Source organism: Sorex araneus, chromosome 1 (genome assembly GCF_027595985.1).
Source record: "Sorex araneus isolate mSorAra2 chromosome 1, mSorAra2.pri, whole genome shotgun sequence".
NCBI lineage: Eukaryota > Metazoa > Chordata > Mammalia > Eulipotyphla > Soricidae > Sorex > Sorex araneus.
Window position 1 is genome coordinate 393,236,550 of NC_073302.1, and position 18,462 is coordinate 393,255,011.

The 18,462-nt window shown below is 38.9% G+C and overlaps 1 protein-coding gene across 2 annotated transcripts in view; it reads right to left on the reverse strand.

Annotated features, from left to right (window-relative positions):
• DMTF1 (cyclin D binding myb like transcription factor 1) overlaps positions 1 to 18,258 on the reverse strand; it is a 51,518-nt gene extending 33,260 nt beyond the window's left edge. For both annotated transcript variants that reach the window (XM_055124763.1, XM_004602152.2), the window contains exons 1-4: positions 18,108 to 18,258; positions 9,493 to 9,615; positions 6,921 to 7,037; positions 4,755 to 4,877 (exon numbers count right to left, since the gene is read on the reverse strand). In XM_055124763.1, the coding sequence (XP_054980738.1) occupies positions 4,755 to 4,877; positions 6,921 to 7,029 (232 nt within the window). In that variant the 5' untranslated portion in view covers positions 7,030 to 7,037; positions 9,493 to 9,615; positions 18,108 to 18,258. The remainder of the gene's footprint in view (positions 1 to 4,754; positions 4,878 to 6,920; positions 7,038 to 9,492; positions 9,616 to 18,107) is intronic.
• Positions 18,259 to 18,462: the final 204 nt, after the last annotated feature.

Here is an 18,462-nt window from a genome sequence, read left to right on the forward strand (position 1 = left end):
AACTTTGTAACTTTCCACATGGTGATTCGATAAAAAAAAATAAATAAAAAAAATAAAATCCATACAAAGTAGGTAAAAAAAAAATCACTGGAAAATTATAGCTTAAAAAGTCCTAGGAAAATAATATACAGAATTACTATTACAGTTAGCAATACAACACTATTTATATTATTCATTTGAGGTGCTAGGGATTAATCCCAAGGCCTCAAATATGCAAGACTTTACCTGTGGAGCCACAGGTCCAGGCCCTATACTGCGTATTTGAAAGCTGTAAAAGACTAGGTTCAAAAAAAAAGGAGGAACAGATTTTAAAAGTTGTCATTACAAGGGCCATTACAATTAGACTTAAAGCTAATTATGGATAAGCATTTCATAATACAAAAGTATCTTTGTATATCTATAACTATCTTAATAAATGTTAATGTTTCTGACTTTATGTTCATATAGTATTATATTTGTACAGAGATCAACTATTTTCAAATTGAGTGATAATTACAGTCAACTTAGGAAAAAGTTTTAAAAACTGTATGAATCATCTTAAGGAGAAATTAACCTAACTGGAACTAAATTATTCTTGTACTCCACGGCTGGAAATACTAGCATTATAATCATTACATCAACTTTATATAAACCCATAGTAACCTTTTTTAACTCTAAAAAATGCATTATATTTGTCATTGTAAAACACGACTTTCATGATGATACCCTGATGTTAATTTTCTACCCCACTGGACAGTTTTAATCAGCTTGAAGCTGAGTGAAAAATAATTCCGCTCAACACTCCTGTGTAGAGTGCCACCAACAGTTTATGCTCCAACCTTATCAACATAGACCAAGACATGTTAAAACTCTATGCTAGTTTATGTTAAAAATAAACATGTAAGTACAACTACCATAGTAGACCACATTATTCGGGGTAGCAATCTAAGAATATGAAATCATTAACTCAGTTATGTGCACAATGTATATTGCAGAGTTATTTGCATAGACCAATACATGTCCACCCCTCCGCTCACCCCTAGCTTCATGGGACTACCACATTTAAATAGTATTTTATATTATTGGTTAAATAAACCAGGAACATAATGTACTATTATACTTGGTGTGTACCAGTCTTTTAAAAAATTATTTTTAGGGGCTGGAGTCAGTGTTCAAAGTTGGGTGAATGTTTTGTGTATGGAAGGCCTGTGTTCAACCCCCAGGACTGCATGTTCTCTGAGTATCACAGGATGCTATCCCTTATCTGTATCCAACAACCTACTGATGGGCACTTCGTTTTTATACCTGCTATTGCAAATTCTGCAATATACATTGTAGTCCACATAACTCTGAGTTAATGATCTCACATGCTTTAGATAGATCACTGTATCACTGTCATCCCGTTGTTCATCGATGCTCGAGTGGGCGCCAGTAACATCTCCATTCATCCTAGCACTGAGATTTTAGTAGCCTCTCTTTATTCGTCCTTCCCAATGGTGCCACACTGTAGGCTCTTTCAGGGTCAGGGGAATGAGACCCATCATTGTTACTATTTTTGGCATATTGAATACGCCGGGGGGAACTTGCCAGGCTCTGTTGTGTGGGCAGAATACTCTCGGTAGCTTGCCAGGTTCTCTGACAGGGAGAATTAGACAGTAAGAGGTCACGTAGCCACTGCCACATGGTTCTGCTTCCTGGGAGCTTTGTTTATAGTCTCTGGATCTTGGCCCTTGATGAGATTACTCTGCTGCTGGGGCAGTTTGTGGGTGTGGCTGCCTAACTACTGGAAAAAGGGGGGTCTGGGTGGAGGCCCAGTCCCCATCCGAGCAGGCTTGAGGGATCTCAGCCCGGGGTCCCACACACCTGGGTTCCCCTGGTGGTTCCTTTATGCGTGAGGGCTTGTCCAAGCGTGTGGAGAGTGGCTTGAGCATGCTTTAGATTCCCAAAATAATATGGTAGTAGTACTTTTATATATTTTTTAAAAAAATTTTATTTTTTATTTTTTGATATTTCTCCATTTTTAAAAAAATTTATTTTATTCTTTAATTAGTGAATCACTGTGAGGGTACAGATACAGATTCACACATGTTAGAACTTGTTTTTCCCTCATACAATGTTCACAAACATATCCCTCCACCAGTGCCCGTTCTCCATCACCAATAAACCCAGTATCCCCCCCCCCCATATTTTTAAAATTTTAAATCAGAACTGGCAGTGTTTTACTCCTTTCTTAGTGCTTGAGGGACTAACAGTGCTGGCAGTCAAACCCAGCCATTCTGCACATTGAGTACCATTCTGTACTCCAGTCCTTTGAGATGTTTACATGGTCTTAATTTTAGCTGTTTTCTTTTTTGAAGAAATTTTACATTTTCCACGATGCTTGCACAAATCTGCATGTATGAAGGTTGCTTTTTTCCCCCCCTTCTGTTTTGCCAATTTTTTTTGTTGCTCGCCTTATTGATGCATGCCATACTCAAGGTCTGATATGGTATTTCACTGCTGTTTTAATGCACACTTTTCTATTTATGTGATGATGAGCATTTTTCATGTACTTGTTCAAGTGTCTAATGTATTTAACATTCTTGGAAAGGTACCTGTTTGGATTATCTGCCCACTAGAGATGTTATCTTCTATTTTATGGTTTTGAGTCTTACATTTAAGCCATTAATCCATTTTTAATTTATATTTTTTGTGTATGGAATTAAAGAAAGATTCAGTTTCATTCTTTTGCATATAGATGTCCAGTTTTATAAGCACCCATTATGGAAGAGAATTCTCTTTTTGCATTGTATAATCATGGTTTTCTTTGTCACAAATTATATATCAATGTTTATTTGTTGAATCTTGATATTATTCAAATGATCTGTGTACTTTTAAAATTCAAATTTAGTATTATTTAAACTATTATTATTTTTAGGTTGGGTAACTTGATGCCACATTTTCTTTTTTTCTCTACTAATTTTTCTATTTGGTTCAAAATAAATTTTAATATTTTTGCTCTATTTCCTTAAAATCATTGGAATTTTGATAATTGTATTAAAACTGTATATTGCTTTTGGTAAAATGGTCATTTTGGCCCTATTAATTCTATCCATAAACATGGAATATCTTTCCAGCTTTTTGTGTCATATGAAATATTTTTCAACAGTGTTTTACTGTTTTGTTTCTGGGTGCTCACCGAGCTGAACTCAGGGTTTGCTCTGTTTTTGTGCTCAGGGATCACTCCTGGAGGGCTCATAGAGCCACACAGGGTGCCATAAATTGAAATGGAGTCAAGCATATGCAAGGCAAGTGCCTTACCTGCTATACTATCATTCCAATCCTGACTCCTTTTTCTTGTTATTTGTGCACGTGAATGTAATCAAGTTCTGACTACTGAATTTGTAGTCTCCCATTTTACTATTATTTTTTTGAATACCTTTTGAGTGGAGTACTTAAAACATACAAGTATATCTTCTACAAATAATTTACTTCTTTTCTGATCTAATTTTATGCCTTTTTGTTGTATAACTGCTCTAAGACCTCTCATAGGAAATTAAGGCATGATCTTAAAGAAAAACTCAGTTTTTTACATATCAAGTGAGTTTGCAGTATATGAATTTCTTTTTTTCATTTGGGGTCACTCCTGACAGCACTCACAGCTTACTCCTGGCTGTTTTCAAGGATGATTCCTGACTCTGCTTGGGGATCATATATGGTGCCTGGGAGAGAACTAGAATCAGATCAAGGACCTCAACCCATGACTATTCCTTGGTGCCAATATATGGTTTTTATTGCATTTTAGTATGCTGGACTTTATAATTGCTATTCTAGATAGCTCTGCAACTTGCCCTTTTTTGGTTGTAGAGTTAATTCATCAGAATATTAGTTATACAATCCTTGCATTCCTTGAACAAATCCCACCTAGTCATGATACTTGACTTTTTACAATTATTGTAGAATTTCATTTCCTAATATTCTGTTGATAATTTTTATATTTATATTCATCACAGAAATAGTGGTCTACAATTTTCTCTTTTGATGATGATATCCTTGTCTGGTTTTGGTATGAAAGTAATAAAAACCCCATAAAATGTGGCTGAAAACAGTATAGCATTAGGATAAAGAATATGAACTATTAGGTCTAAATAGTACAACAAATAAGGACCATTTGTTTGGTCAGGACTATTTGTCAGGACCATCTTGCACAAGTCTGACCCCTTTTGATCCCCAGTACCTCATATGATCCCTAAGCACAGCAGGGTGTGACCCAAAAGCTAGAGAATGAACTACTGATCAAGATAGATTCCGAATGCCTGTGTATAAACTTAGACAAGTTATTATACTTTATGCCTTATTTTATTTTTAACTCATAAGATATTAATAATACTCTAAAGCATGCTTTCTCAAGAATGGTATAAATATTTCTTGGGGAAAGGTGAAAATTCTTAATTCTCTTTATTAAAAGGGCAAGGTCATACATGTAGCACATTAAAAGTGTTGTCAATGGCATGAAAATTTCATGGGGGAGAACACAATCAGGAAAAATGTCTAAAAGGCACCCTATGGACAGAGGAGAGTAATAAATTTAAAAGATTACACATTATATGCAGAATCATTTAAAGTTCTGCCTGGCACAAAAATAAGCTCTCGTTAGGTGTTAGGTAAAAGAGAGCTTTTTGATTTAGTAAAAATAAAAACAGCAGTCTATACCTGCTTTGAAATGTCAGTTCAATTTCTCAAGAGCTGAAATTTTATTTCAAAAGGAACATCTATGTAAATGACAGACAACTTACGTGGAAGTGCAACAACTGATATGCAAGGAGTAGAATCATCAATACTCTGATCATCCTCTGAAGACAAACAGAGTCTTTTGTGTGGAGGTTCAGTACTATCTTCTGAGTCTATTTCATCAGTTTCTAACGAAAACAAAAACAGTAATTTCAAATCTTTGAAAAATAAAGAGCAAAAATCACCAAAAGCTAAGAGTCTTTAAAAGAACAATCTTATTGATTTTCTCAAATCAATTCAACCCAATTTAGCTATCAGGACTCAAAGGACATCAACTTTTCTTACCCCTAGAACAGCTCGTGGTTCCTATTCTTATGACAAGGAACTACAAACAAAAAGGTCACTTTTGTACATCTTATTTCTATACAATTAATTGCCTGACTTCTCAAAAATTTCATATGTAAAGAGAAGTGCTCATTATTTAATTTATTCACACTCACTAATGTGTACTGAGAATGATAAAAATGTTCCAAGTGCCAGGAAAAGATAACAAAAGACACACTGCCCAAGACTGTAGTGCAGAAAACTAGTGACTTAAAACTATTGTAAAAATAATAATAATAAACCACACACAAAAAACAAACAAACAAAAAAACTATTGTAAAATGAGATATGGGCATGGAATAGAATTTAAACTGTAGATAAAAAAAGGTTGCTGGAAGATATCTTTTAAGTTCAAAAGACAGAAGCTAGAGAAAAATTATTATTGGCAGTAGAATATATGCAATGAAACCTAGATGTAAAACTTTAAGGAAAACTAGGAAAATAAAAACCACAATGAAGGCTGGGAGACAGCTCAAAGCATTGGAGCCCATTCGGAGTATTGGTTTTGATCTTATGGTCCCCTGAGTATGCGTAGAGTGACCACCCCTCATGCTCAGCTTAGCACAGAGCCAGATGAGGACAAAAGACCTAAACAAAACAAAATAAAATAGTGTGAACTGTTGCAACACAGAAATATAAAATGTGGAAGGAGAATGAGGCTGAAAGAAATGATGTGAGGTCTACGTGCCAAATGAAAAAAACCAAAAACCTCAATTACATCCTAAAAACCTTAAGACGCTTTAAAAACAATTATGTGTATCATGACCAACATCTTCAACAGTTTGAAAGAAGAATTAACACGTACAAAATGGCGAATAATTAATCAGTTATTCAGGTGAAAAATAAAATTCTGAACTAAGAAAAAGAGACCCAGTTGAACAGAGAAGGAATGGATTCAAGTAACAAAAATGTCAACAACTCTTCATGGTAAAAATGGAATGTGAAAGGTTATACTCTCATTAATAATATGGAATACCCAATAATGAAATTGGAAAAGAAAAAAAGTAGCATTGGGAATTTTTATAAAAGAATTGTTTGAGACAGGTAAAATTTATAGTGCCTACGAGAAACACAGAAAACCAGAATAAAGATAGAAATTATAGTCATGTTGATGGATAAGTGCCAGTAAAAAAACCACAAATCTGAATAAAATAACCTAAGAACTTTATTGGGTAAAAAGAAAAGACAGAATCAAGGTTGAATAATGATGAACAAGAGCAAAATTAAAAAGTTATAAGCCTCAAAGTTATGGGAGTCTTAACTCAGTCACAGATAATATTAAATCTTATTAAATAATCAAGTAAAATCTCAAAGGTTTTTGGTTTTTTTTGTTTGGTGAAAAATCAGACGTTCCATCTTATTCACACAGGGAGGATTACTTTATTTTCCAATGTCTACTGCATTTTTGGTACCAAGTGTATCAGAGAGAAAGTCTATTAGTTATTCCACCTTCATCATGGAAACTCAAGAAAGTCTAGGTAAATTAGCTCTGTAATTCGTAAATGTTAAAATTTACAATAAATTCAAAAACATACAAATGTGATCCAAAGATAGAGCTTATTTTCTACACTGTCCTAAAGACTATTTCTGGATAAGGATCAAAGGTGAATGAAATCCTGAAGTTAAAAAAGATACACAATTTTGGGGGCTGGAGCAATGGCACAGCGGGTAGGGCGTTTGACTTGCACGCAGCCAACCTGGGTTCGATTCCCAGCATCCCATATGGTCCCCCAAGCACCGCCGGGAGTAATTCCTAAGTGCATGAGCCAGGAGTAACCCCTGTGCATCACCGGGTGTGACCCAAAAAGCAAAAAAAAAGAAGATACACAATTTTTAAGTTCTCCTACCATTCTGAGGGCAGTGAAGAATGAGGTTCCCGTCTGTGTCCTGAGTCAAAGTCACTGAGTTCACAGCTTCTACTGTTACTGTGTCAGAATCCTCTTCAACTGTGCTCATACTCAAATCTGTACAATCACACTTAAGATTAGCATTTAAAAAAAACATTTCCAAAGAGAAACATAAAGTAATTCCTTAAGAACCTTCTTTGTTTTCTTTCAAAAATCAAGAACAAAAATACCATAGTTCAGGTATCTACCTAGTGCTCTTTGTTGGAAATAGCAGTGATAATTTACATTTTAAAATATCTTTGTTTATAATCTTTATTCCTGTTGGTTCCTTCATGGGTGAGGCTTGTCCGAGCCTGTGGAGAGTGGCCTCGAGCATGGCTGTGGCTGGGTTCTGGAGGTTTTTGGCTACTGGGGCTCTGCTTGGGGCAGGGAGGGAAACTTAACCCGCCCCCATCTGAGGGGGCCCCAGTGAAGACAGCCTGGCACGGGGGCAGGAGATTCTGCACAGCTCTTTTCCGGGAGCTTTGTTTTATAGTCTCTGGATCTTGGTTGTTGATGAGATTATATGGCGCTGGGGACAGTTTGTCGGTGTGACTGCCAAGCTACTGGAAAACTGGGGACCTGGATGGAGGCGGCCCAGTCCCAATCAGAGCAGGTTTGGAGATCTCAGCCACAGGCCCTGCATACCTGGGTTCCTCATCAACAAATGTAATCAATGTAATCTAATCAGAATCACATTGCAGAACCTCCTGCGCCTGAGCCAGGCTGTTTTCACTGGGGCCCCTTTGGACGGGGGGGGGGGGCGGGTTGAGTTTCCCTCCCCACCCCCAGCAGAGCCCCGGCAGCCGAAAACCTCCAGAACCCAATCATAGCCCTACTCAAGGCCACTCTCCACATGCTTAGATGAGCCTCACCCATGAAGGAACCAACAGAGGGACCCGTGGCTGAGATCTCCAAGCCTGCTCCTCCACCCAGTTCTCCAGTAGCTTGGCAGTCACACCCACAAACTCCCCTCACCTCAGCCACCATGTAATCTCATCAACGGCCAAGATCCAGAGACTATAAAACAAAGCTCCCGGAAGAGAGCGACACAATTTTTCCTGAAGCCCACAGTCACATTCTCGGCCACGCGACCTCTTTATTTTTATTTTATTTTATTTCTATCTTTCCCACATGGAAGAGCCTGGCAAGCTACCCGTGACGTTTCTGATATGCCAAAAACAGGAACAACATGCTGTTCATGTTCCTGAAGCAAGCAGATGCCACTGGGCTAGACTAGCACGAGACAAATGAAGACATCACTGGCGCCCACTCAAGCAAATCGATGTACAATGGGATGACAGTGACAGTGATAATCTTTATTCTGATGCAACATCTACAGGAATCAAATTTATAATTAAAAATAGTGAACCTTTCCCCCAAAAAATACTCTGGAGAAGGCTGTGTTCTCTTTTGAGCATATCTTTCATTTTTTTCTCTTCCTCATTCTTTCTCCCCTTTATTTTCCAAATAAACCTGTTTTACTTCCCAAAAAAACAAAAACCCTACAGTATCAACATTTTAAAAGGAATCATCTATTATATATACTGAAAGGAAATAATTCTAAACCGTCATATTAGCAAATCTCACTATTTTCTGTTTTGTTTTTTGGGTAATTAAACACAAGCAATGATCAATTCACCAGTACAGCCAGCTCAGACGGCTATGCTGTGTCAGAGATGGAACTCAGGGCCTTCGACATGTCACTTTATCTAACCAGCTCCGGTTACCAGAGAGTAGGGAGGATAAATTCAGGATATAGTCAAAAAAATATTTATTTAACTTCTAATTTGTCTTGCTATGTTTTTCAAAACAGCCAAGAAATTGATATTATCTATTGTTGACCAAACTGCTTTTCTAATTTGGAGCTAAGCTTCTTTTGAAATAGAAAACTTTTTTTTTTTTAAGTACACTTACCTGCTATTTTCCTCTGGTTCAGAAAGATTAATGATCTTAGATATGTATGTAGTTTATGGCAAAGAGAATGTACTGAACCTTAATCAGTGGCCTGGCTGCAGTTATTAGGTCACCATCAAGTTCTTGTCTCAGTACTCAATTTTAGTCTATTGAGTAGACTAAATGCACACACATACGCACACACACCCCAACAATCATAGAATACATAAAACTTTAATATGCATATGCATTAATCACTCAAAATATATATATATTAGTCACTCAAATGAAAAATTGTTCACAAATTTACCCTTGCAACACAAATATGCAAACCCATTTTTCTTTTACAGAGAAAGCTCTACTGAGATTTACATAGTGAAAATCCAGTAATCTCATTCATTAAAACAAAAACAAACACCAAATTTGATTACACAAATTACTGTTTTAAAAGTACACCACTTGGGGCCTACGTTTTAGCTCAGTGACAGAATACATTAGCCCTGGACTTGATACCCAACACAATAAAATAATAAAAGAAAGGGACAACATTGATATCACAGTGCTAAAGGTGCTATTCCCAATTTAAAGATAAATGGATATCATGATCTAATTTGACTAAAATCTGAGTAAGACTTACCTAGAAAACAGATGGATCAGCTACAGCCCTTCCCACAGAATCACGTCGTCTTCCTTTAGTCACCAGCATCACTTTCATGTTATCCGGACTGTTTTTCCCCCATGTTCCTACCTCTGTAATACTCTGAGAAAAATCAACAGTGTTAATAATAAGGCCTTTATGAGAACGGACAACTGTATTCTAGCAGTATGTAGACAACACTCTAGCCTGAGTCTCTGTGATGTCTCAACTAGAAAAAAGACTAGACCAGTTATTCCCTGAAATATTATCTTCCAATGAATGGGAGAAATACTAAGATCCTCTAAACAGAGTTTGTTCTCGACCCAAGCTAATCATCATTAGGTAAACATTCTTGGAAAAAAGCTGTCAATAGTGTTGCTCTCTATCTTGGCACCATTAAGTATGTCAACCAGTACAGTACAATAAATGTTATCAGTAATGCTATCTTTATTATTGATACCTCTCTTCATGTATGAATATATATTTCAATCCAGATTAGATCTCAAAGCAATAAATATCTACAACAAGTATTAAGGACCTGAGAGATAGTACAGCAGCTAAGATGTTTGCCTTGAACTCAGCAGGCCCAGATTCAATCCCAGGCCATACTGTACATGGTACCCAGAGCCCCACAAGGAGCGATCCTCAGCACCACCAGAAATGGTCCCCAAACAAAAAAAGAAAGCAGAAAAAACTGTATAATATAGGTGGTACAACCCTGCCCAAGGCTTTGGAAAGAAGAAACCCTAATTGATTGGGCCAGAAAAGTCAACTACAAGCAAGCTTTTAAATCAATTTACAACCTTAAAAAAAAATCAAAAATGATTAATTTTTAAAGGGTTCTTTCAATAGACTTCTCATCCTTATTTCAAAAGATCAACTGAAAATTTAAAAAGTACCACAGTATCCGAGCTCACAAATATGTTTCAACAAAAACTATAGAATTCAGAACTCAAGTTAATGGCAATCTATATTTCAGAGTGTACAAATTTCTGCTGCAACCCCTGAAATCTAATTCCATCCCCAGTAATGGTCAAAATTGTTTATAAAGAAACCACAAACAAAACACTACAACTGCCACTTGATAGAATGCAGAATGATCACTTGTTTACCACTGTAATGACTGTCATCCCAGGACCTAGGTTGATCTAAAACTTTGGAAAAAAGTGAAAAACAAGTGTGGATCTGAGGATATATAGTGAAATAATTACAAGGTAAAGTGTCTGAAAGTGCCAGATGAAATAATTTCATTCTTGAGAACCTGTATTACAGGTGATCCTTCTGATAGAGATCAGGAGACCTGGGCTCTTTATGGTTTTGTTTTGTTTGGGGACCACACCCTACAATACTCAGGGACTACTGGCAGTGCTCAGATTGAACCTAGGTCAGTCACCTGCAAGGCAAATGCCCTATCACTGTTCTATCACTCAGGCCCCTGGGCTAAAAAAAACCAAAAAGAGTAAAGTAACTCACATTAGGGCTTATACTGCTCATGAGCATATTTGTCCAATCAACAAATATATTTCAAATGCCTGTGCATATCAGAGATTCTTTAGGTAATAGTGTTTCTTTTTGGTTTTTGGTGGGGGGTCTGAGGTAACACTCATCTGTGCTGAGAAGGTAATCTCAGTTCAGTTCTCGGGGAAACATGCAGTGCCAGGATCATACATTGGGTGGTATGCATAGAAAGCAAGCATGCAGTGCAGACCACTAAACTATCTTCTGGCCCCCACTCTTATTAGGTATGTTCCCAACTCACTCTTGAACGAGCCTGTTTCTATTTTTAATTTTAATAGGTAACACATTAAAAATGATTCAAATTCAAAAGAAACGGTGGTGTGGCATAGAGATCTACTTTTGACTCTATTCCTAGTCCCAAAGTCTTTCTCCTTGGAGGTAAACACTCTTATTATTATTAATCATTTAAAATATAAGGCAATCAAATAAGGATGTCAAACTGACAATTATAAAGTGGGATTCACCAGGTAAGGATTATATTGATAAATCCATGTAAATAACATGCAGATTGTTGGGATAACCTAGAGGTTAGAGAGGATAAGATATGTATATTCATATACCCAATCCTCTTAGGATAGATAAGATATATGAAGTAGTAACTAAGAACCACAAAACTATTTTTCAAGGAGCATTAAATAGCCAATTATATAAATACTTCTAGGATAATGAAGAGAATACTTGAACTAGTAATTTGGAGATTATTAACAGTAATAGTTTTACAGTAATGAGAGATACAAGGTGTACTGCAATATTTGAGAATTAGGAATAAGGAAGGTAAACTACAGACCTTCTACAAGGTTTAGCCATATTGATGGCTAAACCTAAAGCTACTATAGGTTTACTATAACCTAAAGCTACAGGCTACAGGTTATAGTAGTGTCAATGTAATTGTTGAGTATCTTAGTGTCCTGTATTCTAATAAGAAACTGGACAACTTCTAGGCCATTTCCTATTTGGTTTATTAGGGACACATGCGAGTAAGCACTCAATCACACCAACATTTTGTCCTCTGTGGGGCAAAAATAACATCAGCATATTTGGATCTTCCTTCCTTCTCTGTTAACTGGATATATACATACGTATCTGATACATATATAAATATGTATAATATATAATAGATTATACATGTGTATTACCTTCACACTAACTAGTTTAAATGACATTATGGCATCTTACATTTTAGTTTTGAATAGCATCAATACTCCAATCATTATCTGAAATGTATGTATCATTCTTAATGAATTATTTACACTGATATTTCAGATAAAACTTTTCACTGCTAGCTCCAAGAACATGATGCCCCTAATTAATGTAGAACAAAATAAACATTCTTCATATAATGACTTTATTCTTTTTGTTTTGTTTCATCTGTATTTTGGACCACACTAGGCTATGGTCTGGGCTTATTCCTGGCTTTGCAATAAGGGATCACTCCTGGGCAGGCAAGGCAAGCACCACTGTACTTTGCTCCATCCAGAGAGAGAAATTCTTTATGTACTGTCTAAGAGAATTTAAAGAATCAGTTCCTTAGGCATTCCATTTCACAAATTTTTTTTACAACAGAATTTAAGCTGGTATTTCATCAACTGAGCCTTTATATTAGTCCTGTTTTGGATAAAGGGTCAAATTTCTAAAAACTAGTTTTGGTATAAAAAAAAAATTTTTTGGTCTTTTTTGGATCACACCCGGCAACACACAGGGGTTACTCCTGGCTCATGCACTTAGGAATGACTCCTGACACTTCTCAGGGACCATATAGGATGCTGGGAATCGAACCTGGGTCAGCCATGTGCAAGGCAAGTGCCCTTCCCACTGTGCTATCACTCCAGCCCCTAGTTTTGGTATAAATTTTGTAGACAAAAATGTTGTCAGTGTTCAAGCACAGTACTAATATCAGTGCTTAAAGATAGGTATCACTTGGGGAGATTGGAAAACTTACACGATGCTTAGGAGTTGTAATTGTTTTGAGAGACGAGACCTGGTGGTATACTTTGAAAAGCAGATTATATTTTTCTAACAAGCACCAGTTTTCTTCTCCCTCCACCAGGACTTCAGACTGTAGGGCTGTCTGCATTGGTCTCCCCGCCACCCTCCACCCCTCATGCTTTTCCATGCCTGTTGACTTGTTTTGTTTTGAGGTGACACCTCGTACTGTTCAGGGCTTACTCCTGGCTCTGTGATCCAGGAGTTCAGAAGTCCATCTAGGGTGCAGAGGACTAAACGCTATTTTGGCCTCATGCAGGGAAACTGCCCGAAATATTTAAGCCTCTGAGCCATCGTCCCAGCTCCAGAACCAAGTTTTTATTGGATGAGTGAGAAACTGAGAAACTAGCTTTGAGAATTTCTGCTTTTTTTTTTTTTTTTTTGCTTTTTGGGTCACACCCAGCAACGCACAAGGGTTATTTCTGGCTTTGCACTCAGGAATTACTCCTGGCAGTGCTCAGGGGACCATATGGAATGCTGGGAATCGAATACGGCCGAATACAGCCGAGCCAACCGTATGCAAGGCAAATGCCCTACCCACTGTACTATTGCTCCAGCCCAGTTGCTGGCAGTTTAATATGGCAATAAGGACACGTTTTTAGATTTTTTTTTTTCTGATCCATTATTATACATATTCCTTCTTTGTAACTTTCTCCACACCTAACTTTAAATAAGCATTCACCTAACTTTAAATAAGCATTTTCCAATACTAACAGTTGTTACATATTTATTGGGTACATGGTACCTACACTCACCTAACCACTAACTACTTTGAGTTTACGCTACTACAGACTCCATAATAAGCTACTAGTGCCTTTGTATTTATATGGGAATCTGCTATAAATTTTCAAATCATACAAAAATAATTTGAAATGTTATTTTTATTTTTGAACGGTGAAATTCTTTGCTAAAGTCTTAATAGAAGAGAATAAGCAAATTCCTACATCCTGAATATAGGTACAGTGAACCTTAAGTCAATATCTTAAAAGATTTTATTCATGATAAGAACGGGACAGTTAACACTTCACTCAGTTGAAAGCGCTTACTGTGGTCCTAGATTGCTGGCCTTGCATGTACTTCATGGAAAAGATTGAGAAGCAGAAATATAAACAAACATGGAGCATAATGATTTAAGATATGTTCATTATGGATTGGTTTTAAAATCGTAAAAATTACCACTAAAATATTACAGAATTTATTATCCATTTATTATTTCAGTAATAAATTGAAAATGTTACTTTCAGTATGGTTTAAGGTGTAGCATTTCATAAATTGTCAATAAAATATCGCTAATATGTAATGTACTATTTTGAACTTATGTGTATTTGTGGTTACATTTTAAGATTTCATTAAAAACTGAGCTTTCTGTAAAATAATATCATCTCTCAAAAGGGAAGTACATGGAATGATCACTACCATTCTAAAAGTGCATTTCCACAACAAGTACTAACCTACAAGTATCACTGCAAAGCACCTTTCGTAAAAAAAAATTTCCTGATAGTCCAAGACTTTAAAGAATCATCAGACAAATGCACATAATCAAAAAATGTGGGAGGGGCTGGGATGGGGGAAACCAAGGAACCACAAGAACACTCCCTCTGAACACATAAAGAAACACAACTGAATTGTCCATAAACTAAGGTTCTTTCATTCTCAGTTTTTTGGTGTAGTTAATGATACAGGCTCTCTCCACAAAATTGAAAAAGCAGACACAGTAATTGGTTCCATCTTTTATTTATTATTTACCTTTCTGGGATAAAAGCAAAAATTAAAAACTATTTGTGATCTTCACAAAAGAAAAATACGAAGGTGGACAGCTGTATGAAAGCAAACATGTCACAAACATTGGCTTAACTATACATGTTATATTAACAGACTCAACATCCTAGATTTATACCCATAGATTTGTGGGCATAAAAGTTCTCAAACTGAAATCACAAAACAATCAGAAGTATATAATTCACAGAATATGGGGGAAAATGCTACAAATGAGTGCCTTGAGAAAACTATTAAGAAAAAAAGCTATTTGAAAAGACAAGTTATACCTTGTTTATAAATAGGCTGTCTCTTTATAAAATATGCAGTGAATTCTTGCTGCTTCTAAAATTCTGATGCCCTTGCAACTGACACGTGTTGAAAACAAATGATCCAGGACCACAATACTTAAACACACAAGCACACACGCACTTTCCAGATTCTCGATATTTTAAAAGTGTGTGCAAATATCCATAGGGACACCCGTTTCATGTTAGCTTATTCATTCTTACAGATGTGAAGCAAGCCAATGTAGTGGAGCATGTGGGACATATAAATTTATTACAAACATTAATAAAAATAAGAGCCTGTAGACACTGAATATATAAATTGGAACAAAAAGGTAAGCAGTTTGTGGAGGAGATAAGAACTAGTTTTACTAACGTAAGTACCAGTAACATCTACCTTAGAAACATACTCATTTCTTCAACTGTCTTTGGTTGAAAGGAAATAACCCATCTTAAATTCTAAACAAACAAAGGGCCCAGGCTGTGGCTCAGAGGCAAAGCACAAGTCTTCTATGCATGACACCTGGTCTTGACCTAGGCACTAGGTTAAAAAAAAAAAAAAGAAAACTTAAAAATAACTTGAGAATACATATCTTGTGATAGAATTCTCTACCAGATGTTATTTCCTAGTCATGCTCAGCTGTTCAAAGCTCAAATCCTAACTCCAAAATGGTTAACTTTAACTTCAGGTTATAAATGCTTTAGCACAAACACATCTAAAGTTCTAAACATGCAGTGAGAAATGTTTATGTATCAAGTATTTACTCATAGGACTGCTTCGTATGGACTTAAAATTCCAAGCGGGCACTGCCCAATACAAACTGAATAGTTCCAAGCCTCGCTTTTAAGAGTGCAAAGGCTCCTACATCTCCCTCAAGAGCAACACACCTGAGAGAGTTTCAGGCAAAATATGCAAGTTTTACATCAGTTACCCCGAAAATCTATTTTGAGCGAGCCTATCAACTAAAATAGCTTTTAAAAGAAACCATTGCTAATTTATAAAAAGCAGCTAGGATCCTGGCAGTTAATGAGATAAAACTTTTAACAAAAATAACAAAAATATCAAAACATGAGATGTAGATTTCTTCAAAAACTGTAACAATATGATTTTAGCTAGGATCCAGTTTTTTTTTTTTTAAACCCTGGTTAATGAAGGGCGGGGGGTGGGGGGGGGTGGGAAACAATTCTGGCCAGAGAAATAGTACAGCTACAGCTGGCTAGGGCGGCCGGATTTCCATTCCCACCAGTAAGGTGGTTCCAGATCCCTGAGCACAGAGTCAGGTGAGAGCCCTGTGGAGGAGTGAACCTCCAAAACAAGCAAATAAAACACCACAAACTAAAAACCAATTAACTCTCACTCAGAAAGCAATTTCTTAAGGTACTAATTTTTTCCTGAATTACTGTACTCAAATTTTCGAAAGAAAGATGACCTAATAAAACTTAACCAACGCAAAATCACAGTTTCTGGTGCATCGACACCAGAGTACCCCTAAACAATGAAGTGGTGGTATATAGTCTTCGAAATTCTTTTAAAAAATAAAATAAAATAAAAAAGATTAAACTACGGTAATCCTTAAAGGTTTGAGATACAATTCTGAAACATCCAGCTCTCTCTCTCCCTCAAAAAAACCCCCAAAACCTAAAATCGTAGAAATGGGGGAGAGGGGGAGAACCTGATCAGAGTAAAATTAAAAACTGCTTGTAAAACTTTGAACTCAAGGGAGTATTTTCTTGGAAGTGGGGTTTCAGTTACGAAGGCCCAAGACTAATAGTCTTCCACTAATTTAATCATCAAAGCCGTCGCGATCAGTCAAAGGCTGAAAATAAAAACAAAAACCCTACCCCCGCCCCCTGTCTTTATTCCTGTCGGTCCACACCGGACACGGGAAAGTCATCCTGCAGGAACAGCATCTGGTCGGCCGCTCCGAGACGCTTGGCCTCGCGTGTCCCGTCGTGGGGTGGGGGGGGTAGGACGGACGGGACGGCGACAAGCGATCGACGGGAAAGGCACCGACGACACTCCATCGCCAAATCCATGCAGGGAGAGGGAGCCCCGGCTCCCATTCCGGGGACCCACCGCCCCCCTCCTACCTGCACCCGGCTGCACCCAGGAGGGAAAACACCAGCTCCGCCCCGCACACGGCAACCTGCACGAAGCGCACTCGGCCGCTGCCCGCCCTCACAGTGCTCCGCCCGAGCCCCGGCTCAACTCTCAAACCACCGTCTATTGTCCTGAAGGTCCCAGCGGCAGTTAGACATTCTCCCAAACTTCCCTGGGACCCGGCAAAAATAATGAATAATAATAATAATAGTAATAATAATAATAATGATGATGATGATGACAACCACCACGTCGCAGGCGCGGCTGACAGTTCGCGGCTCCGCTGCGCCTCTCCTCGCGCTCCCGTCCAGGACCCCCGGGCTGGTGGGAGTTCTGCCCGTTACCCCGATGGCCTCTGCCGGGATCGTGAAGAGCCGAGCATGAGTGTCCCCCGAAAGGTGGGAGAAGTGCAGAGACGCTCCAAAGGTTTAAAAAAAGAAAGAAGAAGGGGGGCCGAGACCCACCCCAACTCGATCCCTCTCGAGCCCATCTCTCCGTAACCGAAACCCACGGTACAAGGCAACCCCCGACACAAAACAAATCCAGAACCTCCTAAGACTGCGGAGTAAGGCTTCCTTACTTGCACCGCCGGGTCCGATTCTTTTTTTGCCAAACCTCCCGGCCCACCCCCCCTCACCCACCCCCAGGGGTCCCGGCGCCATTTAGCTCCTCCGAAGCCGCCGCCATTTTCCGCCCCCGCCACATCGCTGCGATGCAGGGGCGGCCGCTCTCAACCCGGCTTTCCAGCCCGAGCCACTGCCGCAGGCCCGGCCCCGAAAGGGAGGCCCTGGCCGGAGCGTGTGGGCACCGCTGCGACAGCGTCACGAAGGCCCGGCTCCGCCCGCGGTGCCCGGGAACAGGCACCCTGCGCCGGCCGGCGGGACCGGGCGGGGAGCAAGGGGGCCGGCCAGGCGCCACTGGGCGGAGCGGCTCTGGCGGCGGTTGGGACCTGAAGGTTCCATCGCACTTACTTCCTGTTTTGGGTCCGGGCACTTTGGAAGAACCAGGATGGAGGCTCCAAAAAATACCAGGATGGAGGAAGCAGCCACGGGCAAGAGTGGCTGCAGCTGGAGTGAGCGAGCGCGACGAGCCACCGGAAACGGAGCTACGGCCGCGCCCCGCCCCCAGCCCCCGCACGCTCCCCCTCCGCCCCCCTCCCCTTCGGGGCGGGCCGGCGTGCGGCGGTGGCGTCACTTCCGGCCTTTTCGGAGCGCGAAAAACTGTCCCGGCGTGCTGCAATTTGCGAGCAGTTCTGCGCGGTAGCGATCATCGGCAGTTCTGTTTTCCTCGTACTCGGAAGCCTCCGCGCTCCACTCCGGCCGCTGC